Below are 25,816 nucleotides of genomic sequence, written 5' to 3' on the forward strand. Positions count from 1 at the left end.
TCACCAAGACAGGCCGACAGCCTAAGTCCTCCGAGCCAACGGGAGCCAATGGGAAGCCAGAGTCGGTGGAGGGAGCCGGGAGCGGAGAGGCCATTGGTTGGAGTTTTCCAGGAGCGAGGCCAATTAGAACAAGCACAGAGGAACCCGGCAGCCAATGGACGGCGCCTCCCGGGGCGGGAGCAGAGAGACAAGGAAATGCTGTCACCGCGGTTAACACGCACGTGGAGGTTTGTTAAAGGTGTAGGGACTGCAGCGGCCCAGGCGGGAGGGGCAAGGGAGGAGCCGCTGGGGGCTTGTGGAGATAGTCAGTCTTAAGAGGCCTGCCCCTAGCAGATGCCCGAAGGCTAGCTTAGAGTTTGGCGGCCTGGAAAGGACAAACGGAAAATGGAATTAGGGGCCAGACTCTGAGGCAAGGTGAAGTGCAGACATAGAAAGGGGCGATCTGGTGGGGGGATGAAATTTGGGCTCGAGAGTGGGAGAGGTTGAAATGTGACTTCGGGTCTCGCGGGATAGGCGTGTGTATATAATGTGTGAGTATGGGGAGGTACCCTGGTGTCTGGAGGAGCAGTTGGGTCAGGAGGAGACTATGGGTAAGAGAGCAGATGGCCAAATGGGAAAGGGGAAGAGGGAAATTTGGGATCAAACCATCCCAGATGAGAACCATCTTCCTCTTTCAGCTCTGAATCGCCGCTCTCCAGCCTCATTTCTGTAATGCAGGTCAGAGCATGCTTCTCCCTTTCCTCGTGGTTTCCTCTTTTGTGGTTGCCGCAGAGCTCATACTACCCAGTGTTCTAGTAGATGGAAGGATTGCCCCACTGCTCCGGGGCCACCTTCCTCTTTGTTGTTTCCCCCTTTTCACATTTTGCCCCTTCTAGGTAGTTGGAGTCTAGTTCCCAGGTCAGTGCCAACCATAATTAAGGGCACAGGGGAGCAGGTTGCCATGCAAAGTCACTTCCAGGCTGTGGACTAGGGGCTGAGTAATAGGATACTTGCCAGTGCCCATTCCAGCTTTGACTTGGCTGGGCAGCCTAGGGTCAAGGCCTCTCTGTAGTCCTTCCTGAACATCAAGAAGGGGAGCTGCAAGAGCCTTTTAGGCAGGCACCCCAGGACTGTATCAGGAAGGGGAACTTCCCTGCCCTGCCCTGGTGTTTGCATTACTGCCGAGCTTCATTAAGCCCTACATTAGATGACTGCTATTATGTGCATGTAACTTGAGCCAAACGGCATCTGGAAGACAAATTTGCTGCAAAGAAATAATTCATTTCAAGGTTTAATGATGTTGATCAATGGATTCTCCACTGGTTGAAATTTTTTTATGTGGCCATCATTTTTCTCTATTGACACAACTGAGAGGTGACTGGACTTTCTTTCTTGTTGAGGTTGTTCTTCCACATATGACCATTTCTTCCCTCCTCCCAAGGCCCTGCACTTGAACCTGGATAAGGAATGATTAGTACTCTTCAGCTCACATGATTTTGTTCATGGGGCTACACTCTTAGCACTGCTGGGTTATGCTACCCTGGGCCCAGATTCTGGGGCACCAAGACTAGGATCATTTGAATGGTTTGCTTAAAATTTAAAAGACAAGGGCTCAGTGTAGTGGGGAAGACATGTGTTAAAGACCAAGCACTGAGCTAGGTCTGAGAATATGAAGACAAAGGTGCATGGTTCCTGTCCACAGGGGGCTTACACTCTATAGGGGGAGGCAGATCTGTAAACTAAGGAGTTACAGGAACTTTAACAGATGTATCTGCAAGGTAAAGGGGAGAAAAAATGAGAATGTGGTCTCCAAGGGTTACGCAGTCAGGAAAGGCTTCATAAAGGGAGCAGACATTTGATTTGTCTTAATGAGTAAGTGTTCTCCAGATGGACAAAGAACAGTCATTCCAGGAAGAGGGAACAGCTTGAGTGTGATACTGCCAGAGTAAGGTGGTGAGAAAACAGGCCAGGCAAGGAGGCAGGGGCTAGGTGACTGCTAAAGATCAGACTGGTGGCAAGGGCCAGCTTTAGATATCTCTTCTCAGTTTTCATCCTGTGCTGCCGTTGAACCAGGGTGTCTAATTCCTGGTTTTTTAAGGCCAGGTAGCAAGAAAAAAATACTAGATTCTGACAGCCTCTTCCATTCTTGGCTGTTAGTGAGGAAATTTGCAACTGGTTGCCTTTTTATATTTCCCCTTTGTCTTGAAGATAATCAGTGGGCTTGTATTGTGCTTTTCTGCCTAGTGGAGTTTGGTGTCTAGATCACAAAGGGGCCCTGCAATGCAAACCAGAGTGGGGACATGACGCCTGCTGTGGGTGCTGCTCCTGCTTACGACCCCAGAATGGGGTTTGACTGCTTGGGAGAAATGAATTTCTTTTTTACTGCTTTTCTTAAATATTTTGCTCACCACACCCTAACTCTGTAAAGTTACTAATCTTTTCTTGGAGGTCTTTAATGAATAGAATCTATATTACAATACTGCATTGTACAGAGACACCCCAGTTTCTCAATATGCAGCAAAAGGTTGGAGACTTTGTTTGGGGACTACACCGTGCCTGTTTTCTCGTAATGCTTTTGCATGTATGTTCTTAAATCACCTTTTTTAGTCTAATTGTTTGATTAAATTATACATTTCAGTTACATCTTGGTGATTGTATTTTTGTTTGGGGACATGGTGACCAATAAATAGGTGATGGGCAAAGGAGGGTGAGGCAGTAGCAGGGAGACATTGGGAGATGCTGTTCTCTAAGCTAGAGCTGGGAAGTGGGGAGCCTGATGCCTGAGTTTGGCGGGTATGAGGTAGAGAGGAACGATTTAACTCAGCAGGATGCCTTTATGTGAGCTGGGCAATGAGTGAAAGTGAAGTTGCTCAGTCGTGTCCAACTCTTGTTTACCCTATGGACTGTAGCCTACCATGCTCCTCCATCCATGGGATTTTCCAGGCAAGAGTACTGGAGTGGACTGCCATTGCCTTCTCCAGAGGATCTGCCCAACCCAGGGATCAAACCCGGGTTTCCTGCATTGTAGGCAGATGCCTTGCCTTACCGTCTGAGCCACCAGGGAAGGTGCTATTCTTTAAAGTGAGGGCATGTTGGAGGAGAGGTTTCAGGGAAAGATGAAGTCACCATCAGGCCTGTTGAGTGTGAGGGTTTATGGGATAACCATGTGTGGTCAGGTTGAAAAAGCACTTCTGAAGCTGGAGGAGAGGTCTGGACTGATGGGATGGTTTAGGTGTTATGAGCCTCCAAGGTGGCACTTGAAGTCATAGGGAAGGATGAGAATGTCTGGGAAGGGAAGGGAACCTGGGGGAGTAGTTAATGATGCTTGTGCAGTACAGCCCCCAGCTTTCCAGGGAACCAACAGCAGGCTGGAACCAACCCCAGGTGTGCTGGGGGCCCAAATCTCAGGAATTCTCTGGCCCGGCCTTGGGTGAACTCAGTGTGGAGCCTCAGAGTGCACAGATGGGTACTTGGTGCTCAGACAGATGTCTGAACCCTGAGTATGGCTACCAGGGGACCTAGAGCAGGGTGCAAGGAGGCTGACCCTTACCCAAGTGTCCCGCTTGGAGTTATGGGGTTAACCCCTCATGTGATCCTTTGCATATGCTCACGGATTGCTCCCCAAATATGTCCCTTTGTTTTCATATGTGTACCCCACGAGAAGCTCCTTCATGGGACGGACTCCTTAATATCCCCGGCTCCTTCTCACAGTCCCAGCCAGGAAATGCTAATGTGTAATATTTATGCATAATCTGCTTTTCTTAAGCTTCTCTGAACCTAGTGAGTGGGGCATGGGGTTTTTGGCACCTGGTAGGACTGCAGGGATGTTTAGGTTTCCAAGGCTGGGTGAGCTCTGGGGCATCTATCTTAGCCCCGCCACTGAGTGAGCCACAGGAGCGGGAGGAGGCCTGATGGCGTCTCAGCAGGCCCAAAAGATATGACCTGGTGGCGCCTTAGTTTTATTTAAGGACTCCTGGTCGATTATCTTGACCTGACCTGTGGTCATTTATTTCCTCTTGCCCACGATCCCGAAGAGCAGGTATCTGATGCTCCTCTCCAAGCCCTGATTCTCTGCTTCTCCCTCCATTCTTTGCTTTCTTTTCACCCACACCCCTGTTCTTTATTCCATCCTCCCAGGCTCACTTCCTGCTCTTCTACTCCCTGAGGGCCCCTTTACTAGGAAACCCAACTGTCACCTGTCCTGAGATTATTGCAGTTCCTTAAGTAGCTTCATCCCAGCCCCAGAGACTTTGGTCAGGTCACAGAAGGTCCCTGACCCCCAAGTTAGATTCCCTGAATCCACCACCATCTAGACCTCAGCCACGAGCCCCTGACAGATCCAGTGACCTGAGCTGCTACAGGTGGCTCCCGTCATTAAACTCAAGTGCGGGGCCTCAAAGGGTGATTGTCAAGATGGGCTGAGTAGTTTGAAGGACGCCTGAGGTCTACTTGCTGGTTTAGTTAGGAAAAAATAGTGCCCGATGTGCCTTCAGGAGAGGAGCATCTTTCCCAGGCCCCTTTTATTTCAACCTTATAATCCTAGTATCTGGGATGGGTGAGCTACAGCGTTGAGCATCGCTGAACAGACCAGAGAGGTGGCCTTGGAGCACAGGACCCTGGGCGGGGAACTCAGACTGTGTGACCCCCACTCTCAAGCTGCTGGGGTGGCCTGATGGGGGTGGCATTTTCAACCAGGGCCAATCAGGTGTCCTGGAGAGGCCTCTGGCCTGGAGTGAGCTCGGGCTGCATCACTCTAAGTCCCCACCCCCGCAACTCTTAAGTCTCAGTAAGGGATAGATTGAAGCAGATGAGGGCTAATTAGCCACTGGGTCTCTCTGTTCTTTCCTCAGGCCATTAGCCATGCCAGGCAGAATACATCTTCCTGCTCCCCTTCTAACTCAGGCATCCCATAGGAGGCAAAGATGATCAGGTATGTGTCTCACTGGAGAAGGGAAACCTTGAGTGACAGCATGCTCTTCTGCCCATTAGGGGCTGGCACCTCATTTCCAAAGGATGCCGAGGAGTCAGGTCAGCGTCCGCCCTTGAAGCATAAACCACAGTTCCCAGGAAAGGATCGTTCTTTGTGCCAGAGAGCAAAGCCGGTGGGGAACATGTGGCAGGAAGAGATCAGTTGTTAACATTCCCCTTCTTTCCTCTAGTCCCAATCCAGAACACAGTAAGGCAGTTTTCTAGTCACACATTCCACGCTTGAGAGGGGGTTGAATATACCTCATGTCTTCTGCCTCCTGCCCGTGCAGCGATGACATGTGGGGCTGCTGGGCTGGGTAGGAGGCTTCATGTCAGGGAAGTCAGTGGTGGGTCTGGTATCACTCAAAGGGCTTAAGTATGCTTGTTGGATGGGCCTCCCTACTTTAATAAAGAAGTGATCAGGGCAGACAAACCTGTGATCCATCTTATTTCTTCAGCTGATGTGAGGGTGTTCAGGCTCTAAAGACAAGATGTTTGCTTGCAAAAATGCAGGCTGCTGGTAACAGAGGAAACCTAGTAAGGGGATAGAGAGCTCCAAGCGAGCCCTGCCACGCCTGCACAGAACAGCCACCATGGCTGGATCCTTCTGAGGCTGGTTAAGAGGAATTGTTGATATAAGAAAAGCACATACCGTTCTCTATATGCTTGAGAACAACTTGTCTCTTCCTTCAGCCCAGATGTTCTTCAGGCCCTTCCTAGGTTTAAACACAGGTACTGAACTGGCTCTAATCTCAGCCTGCCTACCATCACGAGCCCTGATCTCCTAATAGCCTTGCCCCATCCCCACCCCTCCAAAAATTCAGATCTGCAGCACTTGCTGAAACCAAAATTAGCCTGCTGCCCTCCCTGGGATGCTGGCGTAAGGGGATAGAAGAAAAACAGAATCTGTGGCCAGGGTTCTCTCTTGAGCTGGGTTCTGACCTGGCCCTCCACCCTGGGAAGGGCTCTTGGGGAATTGTTTTCTCCAGATTCTTTAGCCTTCTGCAAGCGACTGAGGTGAGGTCCTTTTGGGTTTCTCTCCCAAGCTTATTATTAACGGGCTCGGAGGCCAAAGCCCTCCTCCAGGGGTTGGAGAGTTGAGTGGAGGAATTCACTTGCTGGTAAGGAAGGCATTGCTGTTGACTTGAGTCTGTGGATAGAGCCTGCCTGCTTTGATCTGGGCAAAACCAGGCAAAACAAAGCAAAACCTCCTGCACCAAGCCCAGCCCTCTGGAGCCCCACCAGGTGCTCTGGGAGCTTGTGCCAATGCCCGGTCCGTGTGGCTGAGGCCCCTTCTGGGCTGTGGCCTGGATTTGCCAAGGTCAGAAGGGCAAGGCCCCACCCTGGGCCCAGTGTGGACTGCTCTGAAGAGACCAGCGCTCCCTTCTCAGGATTCCCTGCTACAAGGGGAAAGATAAAGGAAGCTGCATTGCCAAGTTGCAGATTTTGCCTCAGGCAACTAAATTTATTAGCAAGAAAAAATTTTTGTCAGCCCAGTGCTGACCAACAAAGTACATCGTTAATAAAGGATAACAAATCTGTCACTTAATTCATAAAACATACCTCAAGCAGTTACAACTAAAAATAAAGTTGGATTTTTGTTTTAATTTAAAAGCCTCAAAAATAACAAGCAATATGTTTTTAAACATGTAGTAGACACAATTGTCTATTATACAATATACACTGTACACTTGTAGGGCTTGGGCTGGTCGGGGTGGGTGAGATGATGAGGAGAGGGATGAGGTTCAGGATGGGAAGGTGTTTTATCTGAATCCAGATTTGAGTTGAAATGCTGTGTCATTTAGAAAAGAGAATTGCTAAAGTGAGAAAAAAAATTCATATGCTCATCATTGCCCCCCAAAAAACCCTAAACTAAAAGCAGGCATGGGGGAGGTGAATAACAAGGACAGGAAGAAGGGAGCAATTAAATAAACTTCTTTAAAGCACACACAATACACAGTGTTCATCATCGGAAGTAGAGTATAAGGCAACGTTCTCCATAGAAAAAGAGGGGAATCAGGGAGTGGGTGGGTAGCTTTCCTTTTTAAATAGAAAGTTGGAATGTGCTGGAGGAGAGTCGGGGTGGGGCGGGGCGTGTGGAGTGGAGGCGGACTGGCTGCCAGTGGAGCCCTGGGGGCAGGGCCCTGGGCGTCAGGGCGTCCTCGATGGCCGAGGGGGCCGGGGAGGTGGAGGAGAGGGAGGGGGCATGGCACGATGCGACTCCGGCAGTGTTGCGGGGAGGGGGCTCACTTCGCTCCTCGACGGAGTGAAATTCATGTTTTTCCTTTGGAAATAAGGGTTCCCACTCGTCCTGGTTTAGAACGTCTCATTGGGCATGGCCAGTGTCCATGGTTTGGGCAGGCCAGGAGCTTGTGGTGAGAGGGGAGGGCCAGGCGGAGCCAGGGGGCTTCAGAAGGAGGTGCATATGGGGGCAGCACAGCCCCTTCCCGTGGGGACAGTCGCACAACAGGAAGGGGGTCGAGGTGGGCCCATGAAGTGTGGGCCTCCTTTCTGCCGGAGGCCCAGGCAGGACACGGGCAGGTCTGCGTCTGTGGGGCCTCTTGCCTCAGTTGGCCTTACAAGTTCTTCGTGACCAGGTGGGTCTTATAATGCTTGGTGAGGTGGTCACTCCTCATGAAGCGCTTCTGACACTGGGCACACTCGAAGCGTTTGTCCCCTGGGAAGAGGAGATGCCTGTCACTCACAGATATGTGTCCCTCTGCCGAACCCCGTCTCAAAGTCCTCCCCCTCACAGGAAAAGCCCTCTCCCCTCTGACCTGCCAGCCTGAGCACTAACGGCCCGAATCACACCCACCCACCCGGGCTGGGTTAGCTACTGTTCTGAGTATTTACTCTGAGGCTACAAGGATGGGTGAGACCTGCCCCTCACACTGGCCTCATGTCCCAGGCCCAGGCCACGTGTCTGCTCACTGGGAGCTCTGCCAGAATAGCAGTTCTCAAAGCCTGTGCTGTGGACCACTGGAGGCAGTCAGCACAATCTTAGGTGGTAGATGGATGAACATTTTTCTACCTTATAGTTTTGTATTTATTTGCCAGTACATTAAAATACTTAGCTGTGGTCTCAAGCCTATGATGTGAAAAGTAATCCTTCACTGAACATAAAAGAGTAAAAAGAGTGAAATGATTTAAGGAAAACCATTTGTTAAATAACAGTAGGAAAGTTGGGAGCCAGAGGGCCTGGGTTGAACCAGCTCCGCCAGTCTCACTGGCTATGTGACCCTGCCCCCTCTCCATGCCTCAGAAAATGGGCATAATCATAGTACTGTTCCCACAGAGTCGTATGGAAATTAAATTGTTAATGAGTAGAATGTCTACGAGATTGCAAGACTGAACATCGACATCTTAGGAATCAGTGAACTAAAATGGATGGGAATGGGCCTATTTAATTCAGATGACCAATTTCTTAGAAGAAATAGAGCAGCCCTCATAGTCTACAAAAGAGCCTGAAATGCAGTACTTAGGTGCATCCTCAAAAACAATAGAATGATCTTGGTTTGTTTCAAAGGTAAACCATTCAACATCACAGTAATCCAAGTCTATGCCCCAGCCACTGATGCTGAAGAAGCTGAAGCTGACCAGTTCTATAAAGACCTACAACATCTTCCAGAACTAACACCAAAAAAAGATCTCCTTTTCAGTACAGGGGTGGAATATAAAAGTAGGAAGTCAAGAACAACCCGGACTACAAGCAAGTTTGGCCTTCCAGTACAAAATTAAGCAGGGCAAAGGCTAACAGAGTTTTGTCAAGAGAACACACTGGTCATAGGAAAATACCCTTTTCCAACAACCCAAGAGACAACTCTATACATGGACATCACCAGATGGTCAACACCAAAATCAGATTGATTATATATTCTGTATAAACAAACATAGAAAAGCTCTATACAGTCAATAAAAACAAGACCTGGAGCTGCCTGTGGCTCAGATCATGAGCTCCTTACTGCAAAATTCAGGCTTAAATTGAAGAAAGTAGGGTAAACCACTAAGCCATTCAAGTATACCTAAATCAAATCCCTTGTGATTATACAGCAGAGGTGATGAATAGATTCAAGGGGTTAGATCTGGTAGACAGAGTGCTTAAAGGACTATGGACGGAGGTTTGTAACACTGTATAGGAGGTGGTGACCAAAACCATCCCCAAGAAAAAGAAATGTAAGAAGGCAAAATGGTTGTCTGAGGAGGCTTTACAAATAGCTGAGGAAAGAAGAGAAGCAAAAGGCAAGGGAGAAAGGGAAAGGTAAACCCAACTTAATGCAGAGTTGTAGAGAATAGCAAGGAGAGATAAGAAGTTCTTCTTAAATGAACAATGCAAAGAAATAAGAGGGGTGGGAGGGGGGATCGGGATGGGGAATACATGTAACTCCATGGCTAATTCATGTCAATGTATGACAAAACCCACTGAAATGTTGTGAAGTAATTAGCTCCAACTAATAAAAATAAAGGGGAAAAAAAATAGTAAAAAAAAAAAAACCCACAAAGAAACAGAATGGAAAAGACTAGAGATCTCTTTAGGAAAATTGGAGATATCAAGGGAACATTTCATGCAAGAATGGGCATGATAAAGGACAGAAACTGTAAGGATCTAACAGAAGCAGACAAGATTAAGAAGAGGTGGCAAGAATACACAGAAGAACTATACAAAAAAGATCTAATGACCCCGATAACCATGATGGTTTGATCTTTCACCTAGAGCCAGATATCCTGGAGTCTGAAATTAAATGGGCCTCAGGAAGCATGACTACAAAGCCAGTGAAAATAATGGAATTCCAGGTCTGAGGAGTTATTTAAAATCTTAGAAAATAATGCTGTTCAAGTGCTGCAGTCAATACGTCAATAAATTTGGAAAACTAGGCAGTGGCCACAGGACTGGAAAAAGTCAGTTTTCATTCCAATCCCAAAGAAGGGCAATGCCAAAGAATGTTCAAACTATGTACACTTGGGCTTATTTCACATGCTAGCAAGGTTATGCTCAAAATCCTTCAAGCTAGGCTTTAGCAATATGTGAACTAAGAATTTCTAGATGTATAAGCTGAGTTTAGAAAAGGCAGAGGAATCAGAGATCAAACTGCCAACCTTTGCTGGATCATAGAGAAAGCCAGGGAATTAAAAAAAAAAAAAGCTACTTCTGCTTCACTGACTACTACTCCTTTGACTGTGTGGATCACAACAAACTGGAAAATTCTTAAAAAGATAATACCAGACCATCTCACCTGTCTCCTGAGAAACCTGTATGTGGGTCAAGAAGCAACAATTAGAACTAGACATGGAACAACTGACTGGGTTCAAAATTGGGAAGGAAGTACAACAAGGCTGTATATTGTCACCCTAGTTATTTAACTTACATGCAGAGTACATCAAATGAAATACTGGGCTGGATGAATCACAAGCTGGAATCAAGATTGCTAGGAGAAATACCAATATCAGATATGCAGATGATACCACTATAATGGCAGAAAGTGAAGAGAAAATAAAGAGCCTCTTGATGAGGATGAAAGAGGAGAGTGAAAAAGCTGGCTTAAAACTCAACATTAAAAAAAACTAAGATCATGGCATCCGGTCCCATCACTTCTTGGCAAATAGAAGGGAAAAAAGTGGAAGCAGTGACAGATTTTATTTTCTTGAGCTCTAAAGTCACTGCAAATGGTGACTGCAGCCATGAAATTAAGACACTTGCTGCTTGGAAAGAAACCTAGACAGCACAGACATATTAAAAAGCACAGACATCACTTTGCCAACAAGTGTCCATCTAGTCAAAGCTATCGTTTTTCCAGAAGTCATGTAAGAGTTGGACTATAAAGAAGGCTGAGTGCCGAAAAATTGATGCTTTCAAATTGTGGTGCTGGAGAAGACTCTTAAAAGAGTCCCTTGGACTGCAAGGAGATCAAATCAGTCAGCCCTAAAGGAAATCAACCCTGAATTATAGGAAGGACTGATGCTGAAACTCCAATATTTTGGCCACCTGACATGAAGTGCCAACTCATTGGAAAAGACCCTGATGTTGGGAAAAAAAGAAGGCAAAAGGAGAAGAGGGCAATAGAGGATGGGATGGTTAGCATCACCGACTCAGTGGACATGAATCTGAGCAAACTCCTGCAGAGAGTGGAGGACAGAGCCTGGTGTGCTGCAGTCCATGGGGCTGCAAAGAGTCAGACATGACTTAGAGATTGAACAACAATGTGCTTGGCACAGTGCTTATTAAATAACTATGCAGCTGTGGCAGAAGTCATCAAGGCCATGTCGTGCAAGTGACCTCACTGTGGGAAACACTGTAGAAAAGGAAAGGCTTGCGAGAACCTCCCGGTAGGCCTGCGCCGGAGAAGACAGTCTGTGCCCTGTGCTCAGTGTGCTCCTGGCCAGGCCAGGAATCTCCATGTCACTGGTGGGAAGCTGACATGGGGGTGGGCTGGAGGGCACTGCAGGGGAGGGAAGCAGACCTGTGTGGGTGCGGGCATGCCGCTGGAGCTCGTCACTCCGTGTGAACCTCTTGCCACAGAAGAACCAGTTGCAGACAAAGGGCCGCTCGCCGGTGTGCAGGCGCACGTGAGCCCGCAGCAGGGACGTCTTACGGAAAGTCTTTCCGCAGTCAGGGATGTGGCACACGTGCTTCTTCTTGCCCTGCTCTCCAGATCTGGGAGGTGGGTTGACGGTAGGGTAGAGGAAAAGCAGAGAGAGCGGGAGGTAGAGATGGGGCAGGACAGGGTGGAGAGAGGACGTGGGGTCAGGCCGGAGAGCACAGGAAGGGGAGGAGGCCAGGTGGCAGGAACCGCTGCCCCATCCCCTCTCTGTGTCCCAGGGAGGGCTTGGGGAACAGGGCACATGCTGGGCTGGCCACCTGGCCAGTTGCCTCGAATTACCTCTTGTCCCCGTCCTTGCAGTTGGGACACGTGCAGGCCATGCGGCGCCGCTTCTCCCCAGGCTGGGCCTCTCCAGCCAGGGCCTGTTCCATCTGCAGCTGGATCTGCGTGGGGCTCAGCCCACTGATGGTCAGGTTGTTCCCAGAAACATTCTGCACAGTCAGCTGCTGTTGTCCTGTGGGGAGGACGCGGACATAGAGTTCAGGGTGAGGAAGCCCAAAGGGGCAGAGGAAGGAGCCTGACCCCTGTCTGCCCTCCTGCACAGGGTGAGGTTGAGAGTCATAGTGGCTAACAGTTTTCAGCCTGCTATGTGCCAGATACCATTTTAGAGATCTTAAATGTATTTAACGCATTTAAGCTTCATAAGCCCATGAAATAGGTACTGTCGTCCCCCTTTTACAGATGAAGAAACTGAGGCTCACAGTCACACAGTCAGAGCTTGTAGAACTTGGATCTGAACCCAGGTCGTCAACTTCAGAGTCAATGACCAGAACCACTATGTGGTTTAGCCTGCCCACAGGCTAAAGTCACTTCCAGACACTGCCCATTTGGGTCTTATCTTGAAATGCTTTCCCAGAATCTCCTCCAGCTTTAGGTCCTTGTGAGACACCAACTCTGCTCCCAGAAAAGCATCCAGGAATTATTATTCATAGAGGGAGAGACAGTGCTTTGCGCTCCAGAATAAATCAAGTCCCCTGGGACCTGCACAAAGCCATCAAAGCAGGGGAGTGCCTGCAGGCGGACTCCTCCCAGCTGCTAAACCAAAGGCGTAAAGTGCCTGAAATTCATTTAAGGATGAAGAGAGGAGATTCAGACAGATTCCACTCTGAAAAGTGCCCTTCACCCAGCTAAGGAATGCAATGCACCATTTTTGCTCGGTAACTACTGTTTGATTATCTGCAAGGTGGTTTTCATACTGAAGATATTACTAAATATTTTGCCACCGAACTGAGTGCCATACAAGCCAGTCTTGCTGCCAAACGTTCCCTTCTCTTCTATCAACCATAAGTCAAGACTTTCTTCAAGAAGCCTTCCTTCAAGTACCTTTACCCAGAGCCTCCCTTGAACATGTCTTTGGTCTGCACCAAACTATTTTGTATGCATATGTTAGTTGGAAAGTTTTCCTGAGTGTATCTTATGCTCTCCATCATATTCAAGGTCTGTAGCTGTCAGGAAGGGCCAATGTGTGTCTTAAACTATCTTACAAAGCTGCTGTAAGGACCAAGGGAACATGCTTTTAAGCTGGAAGGGACCAGGCAAACGTCAGGCCTGTCAGGCAGCACAAGCACGCTGCCCACACCCCGGCCCAGGGGACTTCCCTCACCGCCAGTGTTGGTGATTGTGACGGGCACGCCCTGGACCTGGACACCGTTGATGTTGATGGTCTGCATGGCCTGGGCCGCTGCTGCCAGCTGTGCTGCGTTCAGGCTGATGATGCTCCCAGCAGGAGCAATCTTTGGCAGGGGTCGCTCTTTCCGGAGAATTGCAGCCGAGTGCTTTTTGCTGGTCCCACTCAGATGGGCAGCACGGGACGCGGGGCTACTACACGTGGTGGTGGAGGCAGTCGCAGCTGTTGCCGGCGGGCTGTCCTGGACAAGGACCGTCTGTACCTCACCAGAAGGCGTACGGATATAGACCTGGGAGGGGCCAGAGAGAAAAAGTCAGTGCCCCCTGAGAGTCCTGGCGCCTGCCACCTTTCAATGCAACGCCATCTCCCTGCCCCAAGGAAGAAACGGGGACCTCTTTGTCCACTCAAGTCTTCTCCAACTAGCCCAGACCTACATTTGCCCGCTGCTGATGCCCAACAAACAGGGCTGATGGCATCCCTGTACTAAGCTGACAGATGTTATCTGCTGATTTGAAACAAAACAGTTTACTTAGCATAGAAAAATATAATGCCAAATCTTTGAACTGAAGAATTAGAAGGCAGCTAAATGATGATCTCACAAAAGACGCACTGTGAATGCTCATTGAACAAATGAAAACAGCCTTTAGGAGATCCCTTTGCCATAAAGGAATCTCTGGGGCAAGTGGTGAGACCTGAATGGAGTCTCTGAATTAGAAGTTAGTGTGCTTCCTTGCTAGTTTTCTATGCTTGAGGGTTGTGCTGTTGTTATATAGAATGTCCTTCTTGTGTATGAGAATTACACACTTTCTATAAAATATTCGGGAGTAACAGGGGCAAGATGACAACTTATACTCAAATGATTTGTTAAAAAAAAATTCTGCTATGATTTTGATTGGAGTTATTTTTTTAATTGGGATTATTTTTTGATCCTTGGATTATTTAGGACCATATTTCTCAGTTAAAAGCAAACAAACCTCATGTTATGTATTATTTAAATATACATCTCATCCTCAATTTTCTCGTATGTGCCTGCCCCTTTTGCAAATCATTGCTATTTTCTGCATATCTGAAATTCTGTTACTAGAACATTTTCTTTCTCACAATATAGAGCATAGGCCCACACATTTTTTCTCTACAGGGAAGATAATACATATTTTAGGCTATGCAGGTCTTGAGGTCTCTGTCTTATAGTGAATAACCATACAAATTGGCCACATGTGACCTCAGGACTGAGGACTGAGAACCTCTCTTATAGAGAGTACAGTACATTTTTAAAAACATGCCTATCCTTTGACCCACTTTTAGGAATTTAGTGATAAGATTGAAATTAGCCTAGAAGATCCATAGTTAATAGCTGGGTTTTAGATGGATAACAGACAATACCTCAGGAAAGGTACCATCATTAAAACATAACGTTGTAGTACTAAAAAACTTTCTGCACATGTATTCTTACTTCTTAGGAGGACCTGATTTTAAGCCCTACCTCCATCAGTCTCAAGACCCGGGACCTTAGAGAAGAGAGGGAGGCACCTGGAGGCTGCAGCACCTGAGCAGTATTGCCTCAGGTCTTCACCATCAAGGTAGGTCTGATAAGGGAGGCTCACACGTGCTATAACAAATTACACTGATTCACAGAAAGCCACTTGGCAGTGTGCAACATACCAGAAGGGAGGAGGCACTTGACGGCAGGCCTCAGATTTCCTCCCCAGGGTGCTTCTCCCCTGCACAACTCCCTACTGTCGTCACTCACCCTGATGCCCTGGTCCTCTCTACAGACAGCTGGATTATAAATTCCTCCATGGCAGGAGCTGGTTTTTTATATTAAAAAAGAAATCCTTATACAATTTTAAGTGTAGCCCCTGCCACACATAACACACAGTGAGCCAGGGTGGAATAAGGGAAAAAAAATGTGGGTCAGAAATCTGAGTTGAATCCTGGCTCTTTGGGTTGAATCCAGTTATTTCTGCTCTATTAGATCTGGATATTAATAATTTCCCTGAGTTTCAGGTTCTCCACCTGCAACATGGGCCTAATCTCTGGCTTTTACTAAATTTACACAAAGTATAAATGCTGCCCTGCAGAGCCACATAAATTTGAATATTACAGCCCCCTAATAAATGTCAAAAGTAAGTTCCTGTTTAGGTCAGCATCACAGATGGATCTATCCTAAATGTTCCTGCTATAAAGCTAGGGAGGGGTGCCTCTTCTGAACTTTTGTCATTAACAATGATTAGCATTTTTCTCATTAGTTTTCTTACTTTATATCAAATGCTATGGTTCTGACTAGAATTTTTTCACTCTTACTATCATTCTGAGTACGTAGTTCTAGAATAAAAAAATAAAATTTTTGTGGCATGTGGGATCTTAGTTCCCCAACCAGGCATTAGACCTGTGCCCCCCTGCAACGGAAGCAGAGTCCTAACCACTGGATTGCCGGGGGAAGTCCCTGAACTTACCAAAAGACTCCCCTAAAGGAAGTTTTCAAAATATAGGTATATATGCATGCTGTACCTGATTTCTAAAGATAAGCAGTATGTGGCCCTACGATCTGGCAGAAATGGGCCCTTACTACCCATCCCAAACGATCCTGACTCCCAACACTGAGGTCAGATGGGAAGATGCATCAGCATCACCTACGCAGGCGAGCCAAGTGGAATGGAGAATCAGCCGTTTCGAGCCGAGGAGAGGGGAGCGCTGCGGAAAGGTGAGCGTGGTACCTGAGTAGGTGACGGCTCAGCAGCCTGGATCTGGAAGTTCTGGGAGGGCTTCTGGGGGACGGTGGGGAGTGTGGCGGACGCTGCCTGCACCACCCGCAGGGCCTGCTGTGGAATCTGCACCACCTGCTGCTGCTCGGCCTTGGGGGGTACCACCTGGACCTGCTGGACCACGGCTGGCTGGCCCCCGCCGGGGCTCTGAACAATGAGCAGGTTGTTTCCAGCTTGGATAATGTTGTCCGCGGTGGTCTCGATCAGCACCGTCTCCACCTGCTCGGCCACGGCCACAGGGGGCTGGGCAGCAGGAAGACTCTTCTTCCTGGCTTTCTTGTTAGTCTTAGACAGCGGGGCAGGAGGGCTCTCCGTGAGGAGCTGAGTGGTGGCCGCGGGGTCGCTGGTGTTCACGAGGTTGTTGACAGGCAGAGTAAGGGTCACATTGCCGCCGCCACCTGTCAGCTTCACCACGTTGGCCCCGCTCTGTGCCGGAGTGGTGGCCGTACTCGACTTCTGGACAGGGGCTGGCTTGATGGGGACAGGCTTGTGACTGGACGGGGACGGGGTGATGATGGCTTGGTTGGTACCAGGGATGATCTGGATCTGGTTGGTGAGACTGGGCTGCACCTGGATGGTCTGAGGACTGCTGGCCTGGATCTGAGGGACCGCCTGGTACTGGATACTGGTGTTTGATCGGGTCCCTTTGTTGACCACGGTGGGGTTCTGGATAGCGAACACCAGCTGCCCCCCAGGGTAGGACGTGCTCAGCTGTGACCCCTGAATCTGAAGTATGTTTCCTTTGGAGGACAAGATTCCAAAACTATTCTTGCCAGGGCTGAGAGGGAGAGGGGCGGGTTTGATAGGGACGAGTTTCCGTGGAGTGGGCTGGGGGGGAGCAGGAGGCGTCACTGCAGCTTCAACAGCTGGAGGGCCGATTTTGCTACATGTTGCGGCAAGCAGTGCTAAGGGAGATGGCTGGGAGTCCTGCAAAACACCAGGAGACCAAGAGTGAGACATGAGGCCTGCTGCTCAGCCGCCCCGCCCTTTAGGATCCTCTCCTCCTGGCAGGCTCCTCCCCACCTGACGAGTGGGGTGCCAGCATCCTTCCCCTGCAGTTGTCCCAGTCTCCCCACCCCCAGTGGTTTCTCCACTGAGGAATTAACAGAGAAAAGGTAGGAAGGAGCTCCCCAGAAGTACCCCTTGGCAGGGTGAACTAGCAACATGAGCTGACCTCTTACTCCCTGGGCCTAATGGTGTCTAATGGGGACCTGGAGTCACCCTTAGCTTGTAGACGGAGCTGTTAGCCTCAATCCCACCCCAGCAATAAAGGATGCTTGAGTCATCAAGTGAGGAAGAACTGAGGAAGGGAAGGAGGGAAAGACAAACGGAGGGGGGCAGGAGGAATAAACCCTTTGGAAAAGTGTTTTCCAGTGCTTGGGACATGACATTTTCAAAGGGGGAGGGCTGCTCTTTCGCAGCTACATGGAAAGAGCCGCTGGGGTGCAGGGACAGTCTCTGTTTTCCTTGTATGGTCAGTGGGGTCTGGTGGAAGGACCTTGAGTTGCATCCTGCTTTCCCCCCGACTCAATTGTCGCACCTTAGATGAACTGCCTTGGTTTCTTAGGTCAGAAAAAGTGAAAACCTGAACCCTCCCTGGTCTCATAGCCTTGGGGAGTGACAGTGAGCCAGCACAGAGCTTCAGTTGTGGTTTCATGTCAGCTTCAGCAAGTCCTTCCAGGCTGATGCAGCCCCCAACCCCCAGAGCCCACTGCCCACTCGCCTGGGTGGTAGAGGCGGCAGGCTGCAGGTAGTCACTGGGACTGACAGCGGCAGTGGCAGCCATGCTGGTCTGTGGATCTGTTGGAAGAAAAGCGATGGAGTAATACCCATGATGCTTGAAAAGAACCACGTCCCCTGGCCTCAGATTTTCTTTTTGCCTCTACTTGCCGTTGCTTCCCCATGAGAGGTTGATGACCTTTCCCCACACTACCCTACTCAAGGTTAGTAACCCTACAGAGACCTCCTCTCTTTCTCAGACTTAGCCATCCAGGCTGTGAGGACAGCTGGTCGGGCCTCCACTGGGCTGTCTTCCAACCATCAAAAAGTCTAGAATAATGTAAAGATACCGAGACTACGAAAACACGGGCTTCAGTAACTAAGTGGTGCCACCTAACGGAGCCCCTATACGGTGGGCGTGGGCATCCCTGCCCCCAGCTATTCCTGTAGCTCTGACAAGGGCTTCTGCTCACTCCTGCTGTAACCAGATGCCAAGCCAGTCTGGGAGAGGAGCATCGCTGAGCTGGGATCTCTGACAAGGAGGACACACCCACTCCATGTAAAAAGTCTAGATCGCTTTATGCTCAGCCTTTACCACATGAACACAATGGCCTAGGTATCGAGCTATATATATACACAGAGAGAGAGCACGCGCATGCACGCACATGAGTAATTACTTTAAATGAATTTATGGTTTTACACAGGATGATAGGCATGGCCCCATAGTATCACCGAGACTAGGAGAGTTAATAACTGAATGTAATGCGAATGAAATATCATAAATCCTACTTTTTCTTAAATGTGTATGTAATTCTATATATGAATGTAGCAGGAAAAAAATCTATTAGAAAAAAAAAAGGCTAAAATGTTAAAAGCCATTATCTCCTAGTGGTAGATTTTTGCTTCACTTAAAAGAATTTTTCCCATTTTTATGTATTTTCTCATTTTCCCCCACAGTGAATATACTCTACTCTACTTTCGTTTTAAATAAAGGAAAATAAAGAACGTTGAGGAAGTAATGAAGGAATCTCTACTCTGAACTTAGGTCTGATCTAAGAGAAACTGAAGACAAGTAAAATGGAAATCAGGGGAATTTGAGACTCAAAGCCATCTTATAGTTTATAGATCACAAGGAAAAGAGCACCATGCAGAAAGTCAGACTTGTATATACCTCAGACCTTTGGAAAGCAGGTTTCAGGAAGTACAGAAACAAGAAGGGTATCACTCAGAGACGGGAAGAGGCAGAACGGCTCAGGCATTGAGACCCTGGAACCACTCATAGTTTGGCTGGTCTCTGGCTTCTCTTTGGGAGAATGATTCTTAAATGGGAAAAGGTCAAGAAAAGGTAAAGTGGGAACTGCAGCCCAGGACAGGTTAGTAAGCAGGCTCGTCAATGCCTTAAACGGTTTCCAGGCCCCGAGGCCACGTGAGCCACACTCCACAGTAGGCAGAGACTTTGCAGCAAACTGTGTGAGGAGCCAGAGGGCAGCTCTGGGCAGATCGCACAGGTGGATCCTGAAATATCACAGGCGCTGATCCTCAGAAAAACCCTAAAACAAATAGCTGAACAGCGCTACAATTACTCAGGTAAGGAAGGCAGTGATCTCAAGGAATAAGCATGGGGTTGCTAAAACCAAGTCATGCTGGACAAACCTGTTTCTTTTTTATGGGGCTTTGGATGGCTACACTGAGAGAATAGTACACAAAAGCTCACTGTGTATCAACAGGGCATTTGACTGAAATGGTCATAGTATTCTTATGAACAAGAAGGGAAAGAACTACACGCAGGATGATAGTCTAGTTTGGGGGCTAAGCTGAACATGCCTCCACCTAAGTGCTGAGATCCAGTCTGTCCTGAGCAGGGTGCTGCTGTGAGGTCAACCAGGGTCTCCTGCTAGAGGTGGGTCTCCCGACCGGGTCGGCAGGGTTCCCCTCGGAGGCGCATGCTTTCTCTAGCAGAATTTTTTTTTTTTTTTTTTTTAAGCAGAATGTTTTATTCTTATGTTTTCACTGCGATGATCATCTTCTAAAGATGAACATACACTGGGACTTCCCTGATGGTAAAGTGGTTAAGATTTCACAGTTCCACTGCAGAGGGCATGAGTCTGACCTCTAGTCAAGGCTAGGATCACGCATTGACTCGTGAAGCAGCCAAAAAAGAACATGTAACTACAGATGACTGGGTAACTGCTGCTTCACCAAGATTTGCACATTTCTGGGCCTCTGTGAGTGTGTACAACTGTATTGGTACCAAGTGGCACCACTCTAACTACATGGGCTTAAGACAACTTAATTCTGCACATTTAATTCATGGCACATTTGTGCAAAGTGAGGGATGATGGCTCTTCAGAAGCCTGGGAGGACCATGCTGCTGGACAATAGACGCTGCAGGGTGGGTGTGCAGAACTTCAAGGAGCCAGGGTGTCAGATCTGTGCTGAACGTAAACTGATAGCAGCGATTTAGGTTCAGTCAACTCTTCCCCCCACCAAATGATGCTGTTGATTATACTGGCTTTTCTTTAGTTAATTTTATAGGAACTACATCTATGAACTGATAAACAGATTGAGGTGTATACATAATTAAGTTGCAGCCTTACAGTGAAAATAACCTAAGTTGACTGAAAAAAACATCTTCCCTTTAGAACAGTGTTCAAACTATTTAGACTATGAACCACAATCATAAAAACAATTTACATCAAGACCCAGTATATGCGCATACACCCCCACATACTTCCCTGTCCTGTGCTCATGCAAGAAGAATTTCCTGAAATAAAATTTGCCCTTGCTACATGTGATCGGCTTTGATATTTTTCTACCCTATTTCATTTTTTTTAATGCCAGTTGTGACTCACTAAATTGGTTTTGTGCCCTACAGGCTGGAAACATGGCTTCAAAGCAGTCTATCCACCACCCAAGTTAGGGAAACCATGCAAAGACCTAGAAGGCAAATTAACTTTATGAATGTCACAAAACTGAGGATTGTAAACACAATGGGTGTCTGTACTAGGGTTCAAAGAGAACTTAAAAAAACCAGTATGTGCAGTGCTTAAGAGCATGAGGCTCCAGACCAAAATGAGCATTCATACTGTGGGATGGCTGGGGCATTCCTCTCCTAGCCTCAGAGCACCACCTGTAAAACAGAGGTAATGTCATCCTGACATGATTCTAGGAGGCGTCAGTAATGAACAATATTGAGCATAGAGTGGGTAATCAATAAATGGTGGTTTAAACTTTGAAGTTGAGTAAACACTGCATTTGAGTTAAGAAGAAAAAAAAAATCACATGCATATAGGACAGGAAGACAGAGCTTAATCGTGTTTCTCATGTGAAAAAGCCCCAGTGGTTTTGACTCAAAGTTAAATGGGAAGCAACAGAACCTAGATGTGGTTGCCAAAAAAGCTACTGCAATCTTGGACTGCATTTCCAAAAGTTCAGTCACAGAAGAAAATAATAGTGCTCGTCTGCTCTGTACGGGGCCCCGCCTGGAGTGTCAGGTTCCGTCCTGAGGGATGTTTTGAAAGAGGGACTTTCAAGTGGAGCTTGAGGGCAGCTGTGGTAGTGACCAGGACACCAGAGCAGCAATATCCACCAGGACATTTATTCCACATGTGTACTGCATGAGAAGAACCAAGACTGTGGGGTGGAAATTTCAGTTTACTAGAGGGGAGAACTTTCAAATGATGGGATCAGTTGCCTCCTGAGGTAATGTTCTCCCTTCTCTGGAGTCATTTAGCCAGAGGCGGGGTGTGTGTCCCTCTGGTGGGGTGGGAAGGTGGATGAAATGATCTGATCTGAGAATTTAAATTTTTTAATAATCCTCAAAACTCACTGCCGATAAAAACACAGGATGAGTTAGTTGCTGGCAGGGCTGGGAAGGGCAGGCAGGGGCTCTTCCAGGAGGCTCCCCTGGGCTCAGGTTCGCTTAGCTAAAAATGGTGAATGACTCTCCCTCTGACATCCCGTTATGAAACAGGAGGACACCAGAAAAGGATAGAGTGCAAACAAAATGAAAACTGGCCTGGCGCTTATTCACCTCCCTTTCCCATCTCTCTCCCTCTGCGGTTATTAGCACCCTGGACTCAAAGTGTCTAGAGATTTGGCTGGGCTGAGTGGCTTTTCAGTTAGGAAGTTATAGCAGAGTCCTGATGCCAGCGCAGGCTGAGAGTGTTCCCACTGCACCATCTTGGTTGGTTTCATTTTCCTCCCTGCCCAGCCCCTGAAATATTCCTCTAGATCTCAAACCACTGGTCTCTCTCCTAGAGTCTCACAGAGCTTTGTGGCTCCCAGGCTGTGGAGCTGGGCAACCAAAATGGAGACTCATCTCCTTGCCCCTGCAGAATGACATCCTGGGATTACCCATGAAAGGGGAAAGACACATTTCCAGTTGGTATTTGGAAATGAACAGTGATTATGAAGTGGTACAGATGCATAACTGCAGGACTAGAGTCAAAGGTACTTTAGAACCTCATTAATTTGGAACCTTATGTCTAAAATGTGTAATCTGGACATAAATTGTGCTTAACTTTCCCTTCATACTTTGAAAGCTAGGCTAACGAGTGTATGAAGCCTGCAAAGGGACTCTTAAGGCACGAGTGTATGAAGCCTGCAAAGGGACTCTTAAGGCACGGTTAGGAAACTGTTTCACACCACTGCCACTTTCAATTGCACCATTTGCTTTAAACAGCAGTTTACAGCTGTTCACTGAAACCTACTTTAGCAACATTGGTAAGTGACACTGTTGCATATTCTTGGAGGAAAAGGCTGCATTTCCTTCAGAGTGCTATCATTCAGACTTTCATTAATTTGGGTTGGCTAAAACTTTCCCACAAGTTCCCTGGCTCATGAAGTTTTCTGGTGATTTGCTATACCAGCAATTGCAGCTCTTTTAGGCCTCAAGGAAAATTTCCAAGGCTGTCACAAAAGGCTTCCAGGCAGGGGTTGGGGGGTGTTCAGTGCCTGACCGGTCCACCCTTGATTTTCCTTTTCCCTATAGTGGAAGCCAACTTAATTCCAATTTAAAACCGGGAGTGTCCCAGATCTGGATAAACATACGATGGTTCATCTCCACCTCCATCCCTCCAGCTGCGGCTTCCTCACTCTTTGGCCAAACTTAGTGGAATGCTACCAGCATCCTGCTGTCCCCCTCCTTTCTCACCTGCTCACTTGGACTTTCACCCCAGGTCTCTGCTGATACTGCACTTGCCAGGTCACGAGGGCCAAAGGACCTCCCGGCCCTTTGACCATTCCCTCCTCTTGAAATCCCCCCAGATTTTCTCCTACCTCTCCAGCCACCTTCCCTTTGTGGGCTCCTTTTGCCACTCCTTCAATATGGATGTTCTTCACTATCATCTTTCCCACCCAACACCCATTCCAGGAGTGACTGTGCCCACTCACATGGCTTCAAGTACCTTCCCCAGGCTGATGAGTCCATCTATGAATGGCCTACACATCTCCCCTCTGAGTGGAGGACTAATACCTCCAGCCCTCTGTGGGCTGTTCACCTGGGTTGGCCACAGAACTGCCAATGCCGAGCTGTTACATGGGCCCATTCTCTCCCCGGCCTGCTCATCCCCAGTCACCACGGGCCTCCTTCCAGATTCCTGAAGAGCCTCCATCTCTTCCCTGTTCTCATCCCTGCCCTGTCCTTGCCCAGAACTCTTTCTTCTCTCTTCACTAGCTAACACGACTCACCCTTCAGGTCTCAGGCTGTTCCCCTCCCCACCCCCACCAAAAGCCCACTATGTAAAAGGCATGTTATTTCCTTGGAGAGGCCTTCCAGGAGCCTTGAGATGAGGTCAACTCCTCTGGTAACTCACCACGCATTAAATCATCATGGGCTTAATGTCTCTCTTCCACACTCACGGAAGTCAGGGGGCTCAGGTCTGTTTTTACTGCTGAGCTGCTACATCAAGCCTATTACACAGTACAGTAACACCAGCGCCTGAAGGCTGAATGAATAATAAATATTTCTGATTAAACCAGCCCCTCTTCTGGTACTTCCAAGCACACTGAAACCGGAGCTCCATCCTCATCACCACCCAATCATCAAGTCCTCCTGGGTCTGCCTCCTAAATACGAACCTCTCTCCTTATGCTAGAGTTAACCACCTTCAGCTCAGCCCGAAATACAGCCCAAAGCCTGCAAGATGGTTCCCTAGCCTCTGGCCTAGCCACCTCTAATCCAGCCTCCACAATCTTTTAAATGTAAATTCACTCAACTACTCTCCCAGATTAAATCCTTCAATAGTTTAGGGCAAAACAAGCTACCTCTCCCTGACCAGCCACGGCCCCCCCCCCAACTTTCCTACTTTATCTCTTGCCCTTTCAACTCTCTCCACAAACATTTCAGTTTTTTCCATTTCAGGAACTGCAACACATCCTCTCACTTGGAGGCTAAGCACACACTCTCCCATTTGTCTGGCCAACTCCAGTCCTTCTTCAGAGCTCATTTGTAACTCTCCTGATGTCTGGAACAAGTGCCACTGCTCTGTGCCAGTGTATATGCACCATGGCACCCTTCACAGAACTCTCCCCCGACAACAGGGCAGGGAGCGCAGCTCGCTCTTTCCATAGGCTGACTCAGGGAGCACCACATAACAGGAAGAGGCTTCAGACGGGCCCCTGGAGCTCTGGCCATCAGACTGGGGGGTTGTTCCACTAGTCTTTCACTTGAGAATACTACTCTTGAGCCAGGGGATGAGAGAGAAGGGAAACAAAGAAACACCACAACTGAGAAAGAACTTGGCTCAAACTCCACAGCCAGGCCTTGGGGGTACTTGGATTTTATTGTGTCATGGGGTCTTACCACCCTAACTATGGCTTTCTTGGCTGTCTGCTATGGTGTTTCCCCTAGAGGAATTTCACTCTGCGCAAACAGTTCTTCTGTTGGCTATTTTGGTCAGCTCAGCTGGGCCTGAAGCCAGCACAACAGTTCCTAAGCCCAGTCTTTTCCAGTTGCCTAGCCTGGAAGAATTCAGAGCTGGTAAGGGAAAGACTAAACCATAGCTGGTTTTAGGAAACTAAGTTGGACCTCAAAGGGAGCTGACAATGGACTGAGACAGAGAAAGGATCAAGAAAGACTCTAAAATACTCTGAGCAAAAATCCAACAATTAGAATAATCATATAAAAGAGATCCATAACAGTAGAAGGAATTTCACAGATTTTCATGAAAAGTGACTAGTTCCAGGTGTGGCTAATGCCAGAGGAAAGTAAAGATTGCAGATCCTGTCTCCACCCACTTATTGAGCCCTCTAGTCTTCTTCCAATTTTTACCTCAGCCTCAGCCCATGTGTGTGTCCACAATTTCATCAGAAGATTCCCTTTATCAGCCAAGATCCATTGTTTCTCTCCTTATTGAATAAAACTCCTTTCAAGAACCACTCATACTTGCTGTCCCTCATTGCTCTCCTTCCAGTCTTTCTTGAACCTGTTCCAGCCAGGTTGCCCTCTCCCATCCACACCACAAAAATCACCCCCACCACCAGGGACCTCCACATTGCCAAGTTGGATGGTTCTTAGATCTAGGCTTGTGTTATCTGACAGTTGGCCCCTCTTCCTCCTTAAAATACCATCATCACTTGGCTTGCAGGGTGGCCTTTTACCCCTCTGGCTGCTTCTTCTAAGACTCCTTTGCTGGGTCTGTCTCTCAAATTCTAAATGTCTGCTCCAGGTCTCAGTCTTAGGTCCTGTTTTTTTTTTTTTTTCCTGTCTACACCTGTTTGTGGGGGGATTTCATCTAGTCTTGTAGCTTTAGAAACCAATAATATATATAGGTTCATACAGACCTAGTCCGGGCTTCCCTGGTGGCCCAGTGCTAAAGAATCTGCCTGGAATGCAGGAGACACAGGTTCGATCATTGAGGTGGGAAGATCCCTTGGAGAAGAATATGGCCAGTATTCTTGCCTGGAAAATCCCATGGACAGAGGAATCTGATGGGCTACAGTCCATGCGATTGCAAGAGTCAGACACAACTTAGTGACTAAACCACCACAGTCATGATGACTCCTAAACATATCTTGAGACTCGTATATCTTGACTGCCTAATGTTATCTCCACTTGGATGTACTGGTAAGCAACTCAAACCTGCTCTAGCCCCAAAGAGGGCTGCTGTTATCTCCCTAATTCTTTGTCTCCTTCAAACTTCCCCAGGGCAGTGAATGGAA

At 48.0% G+C, this 25,816-nt stretch overlaps 1 protein-coding gene and 1 long non-coding RNA gene across 6 annotated transcripts in view; one reads left to right on the forward strand and one right to left on the reverse strand.

The window, feature by feature from the left end:
• The first annotated feature begins 28 nt into the window (after positions 1 to 28).
• On the forward strand, positions 29 to 15,892 carry LOC110123060 (uncharacterized). 2 transcript variants are annotated; one of them, XR_011492299.1, is made up of 3 exons: positions 29 to 414; positions 4,830 to 4,909; positions 14,631 to 15,892. It is a non-coding gene; the product is annotated as an uncharacterized lncRNA (long non-coding RNA). The 2 variants fall into 2 exon arrangements; XR_002309418.2 differs by having other exon boundaries at positions 29 to 227.
• The window catches only part of SP2 (Sp2 transcription factor), a 30,364-nt gene continuing 10,932 nt past the window's right edge, over positions 6,385 to 25,816 (reverse strand). For 3 of the 4 annotated variants that reach the window (XM_020870754.2, XM_070479347.1, XM_020870762.2), the window contains 6 exons: positions 17,659 to 17,735; positions 15,888 to 16,862; positions 13,147 to 13,459; positions 11,823 to 11,997; positions 11,403 to 11,596; positions 6,385 to 7,624 (listed from right to left, as the gene is read on the reverse strand). In XM_020870754.2, the coding sequence (XP_020726413.1) occupies positions 7,524 to 7,624; positions 11,403 to 11,596; positions 11,823 to 11,997; positions 13,147 to 13,459; positions 15,888 to 16,862; positions 17,659 to 17,735 (1,835 nt within the window). In that variant the 3' untranslated portion in view covers positions 6,385 to 7,523. Of the gene's footprint in view, positions 7,625 to 11,402; positions 11,597 to 11,822; positions 11,998 to 13,146; positions 13,460 to 15,887; positions 16,863 to 17,658; positions 17,736 to 23,470; positions 23,603 to 25,816 lie in introns of all 4 variants that reach the window. The other variant, XM_020870765.2, reaches the window with a different exon arrangement.

Source organism: Odocoileus virginianus, chromosome 17 (genome assembly GCF_023699985.2).
Source record: "Odocoileus virginianus isolate 20LAN1187 ecotype Illinois chromosome 17, Ovbor_1.2, whole genome shotgun sequence".
NCBI classification, from domain to species: Eukaryota; Metazoa; Chordata; class Mammalia; order Artiodactyla; family Cervidae; genus Odocoileus; species Odocoileus virginianus.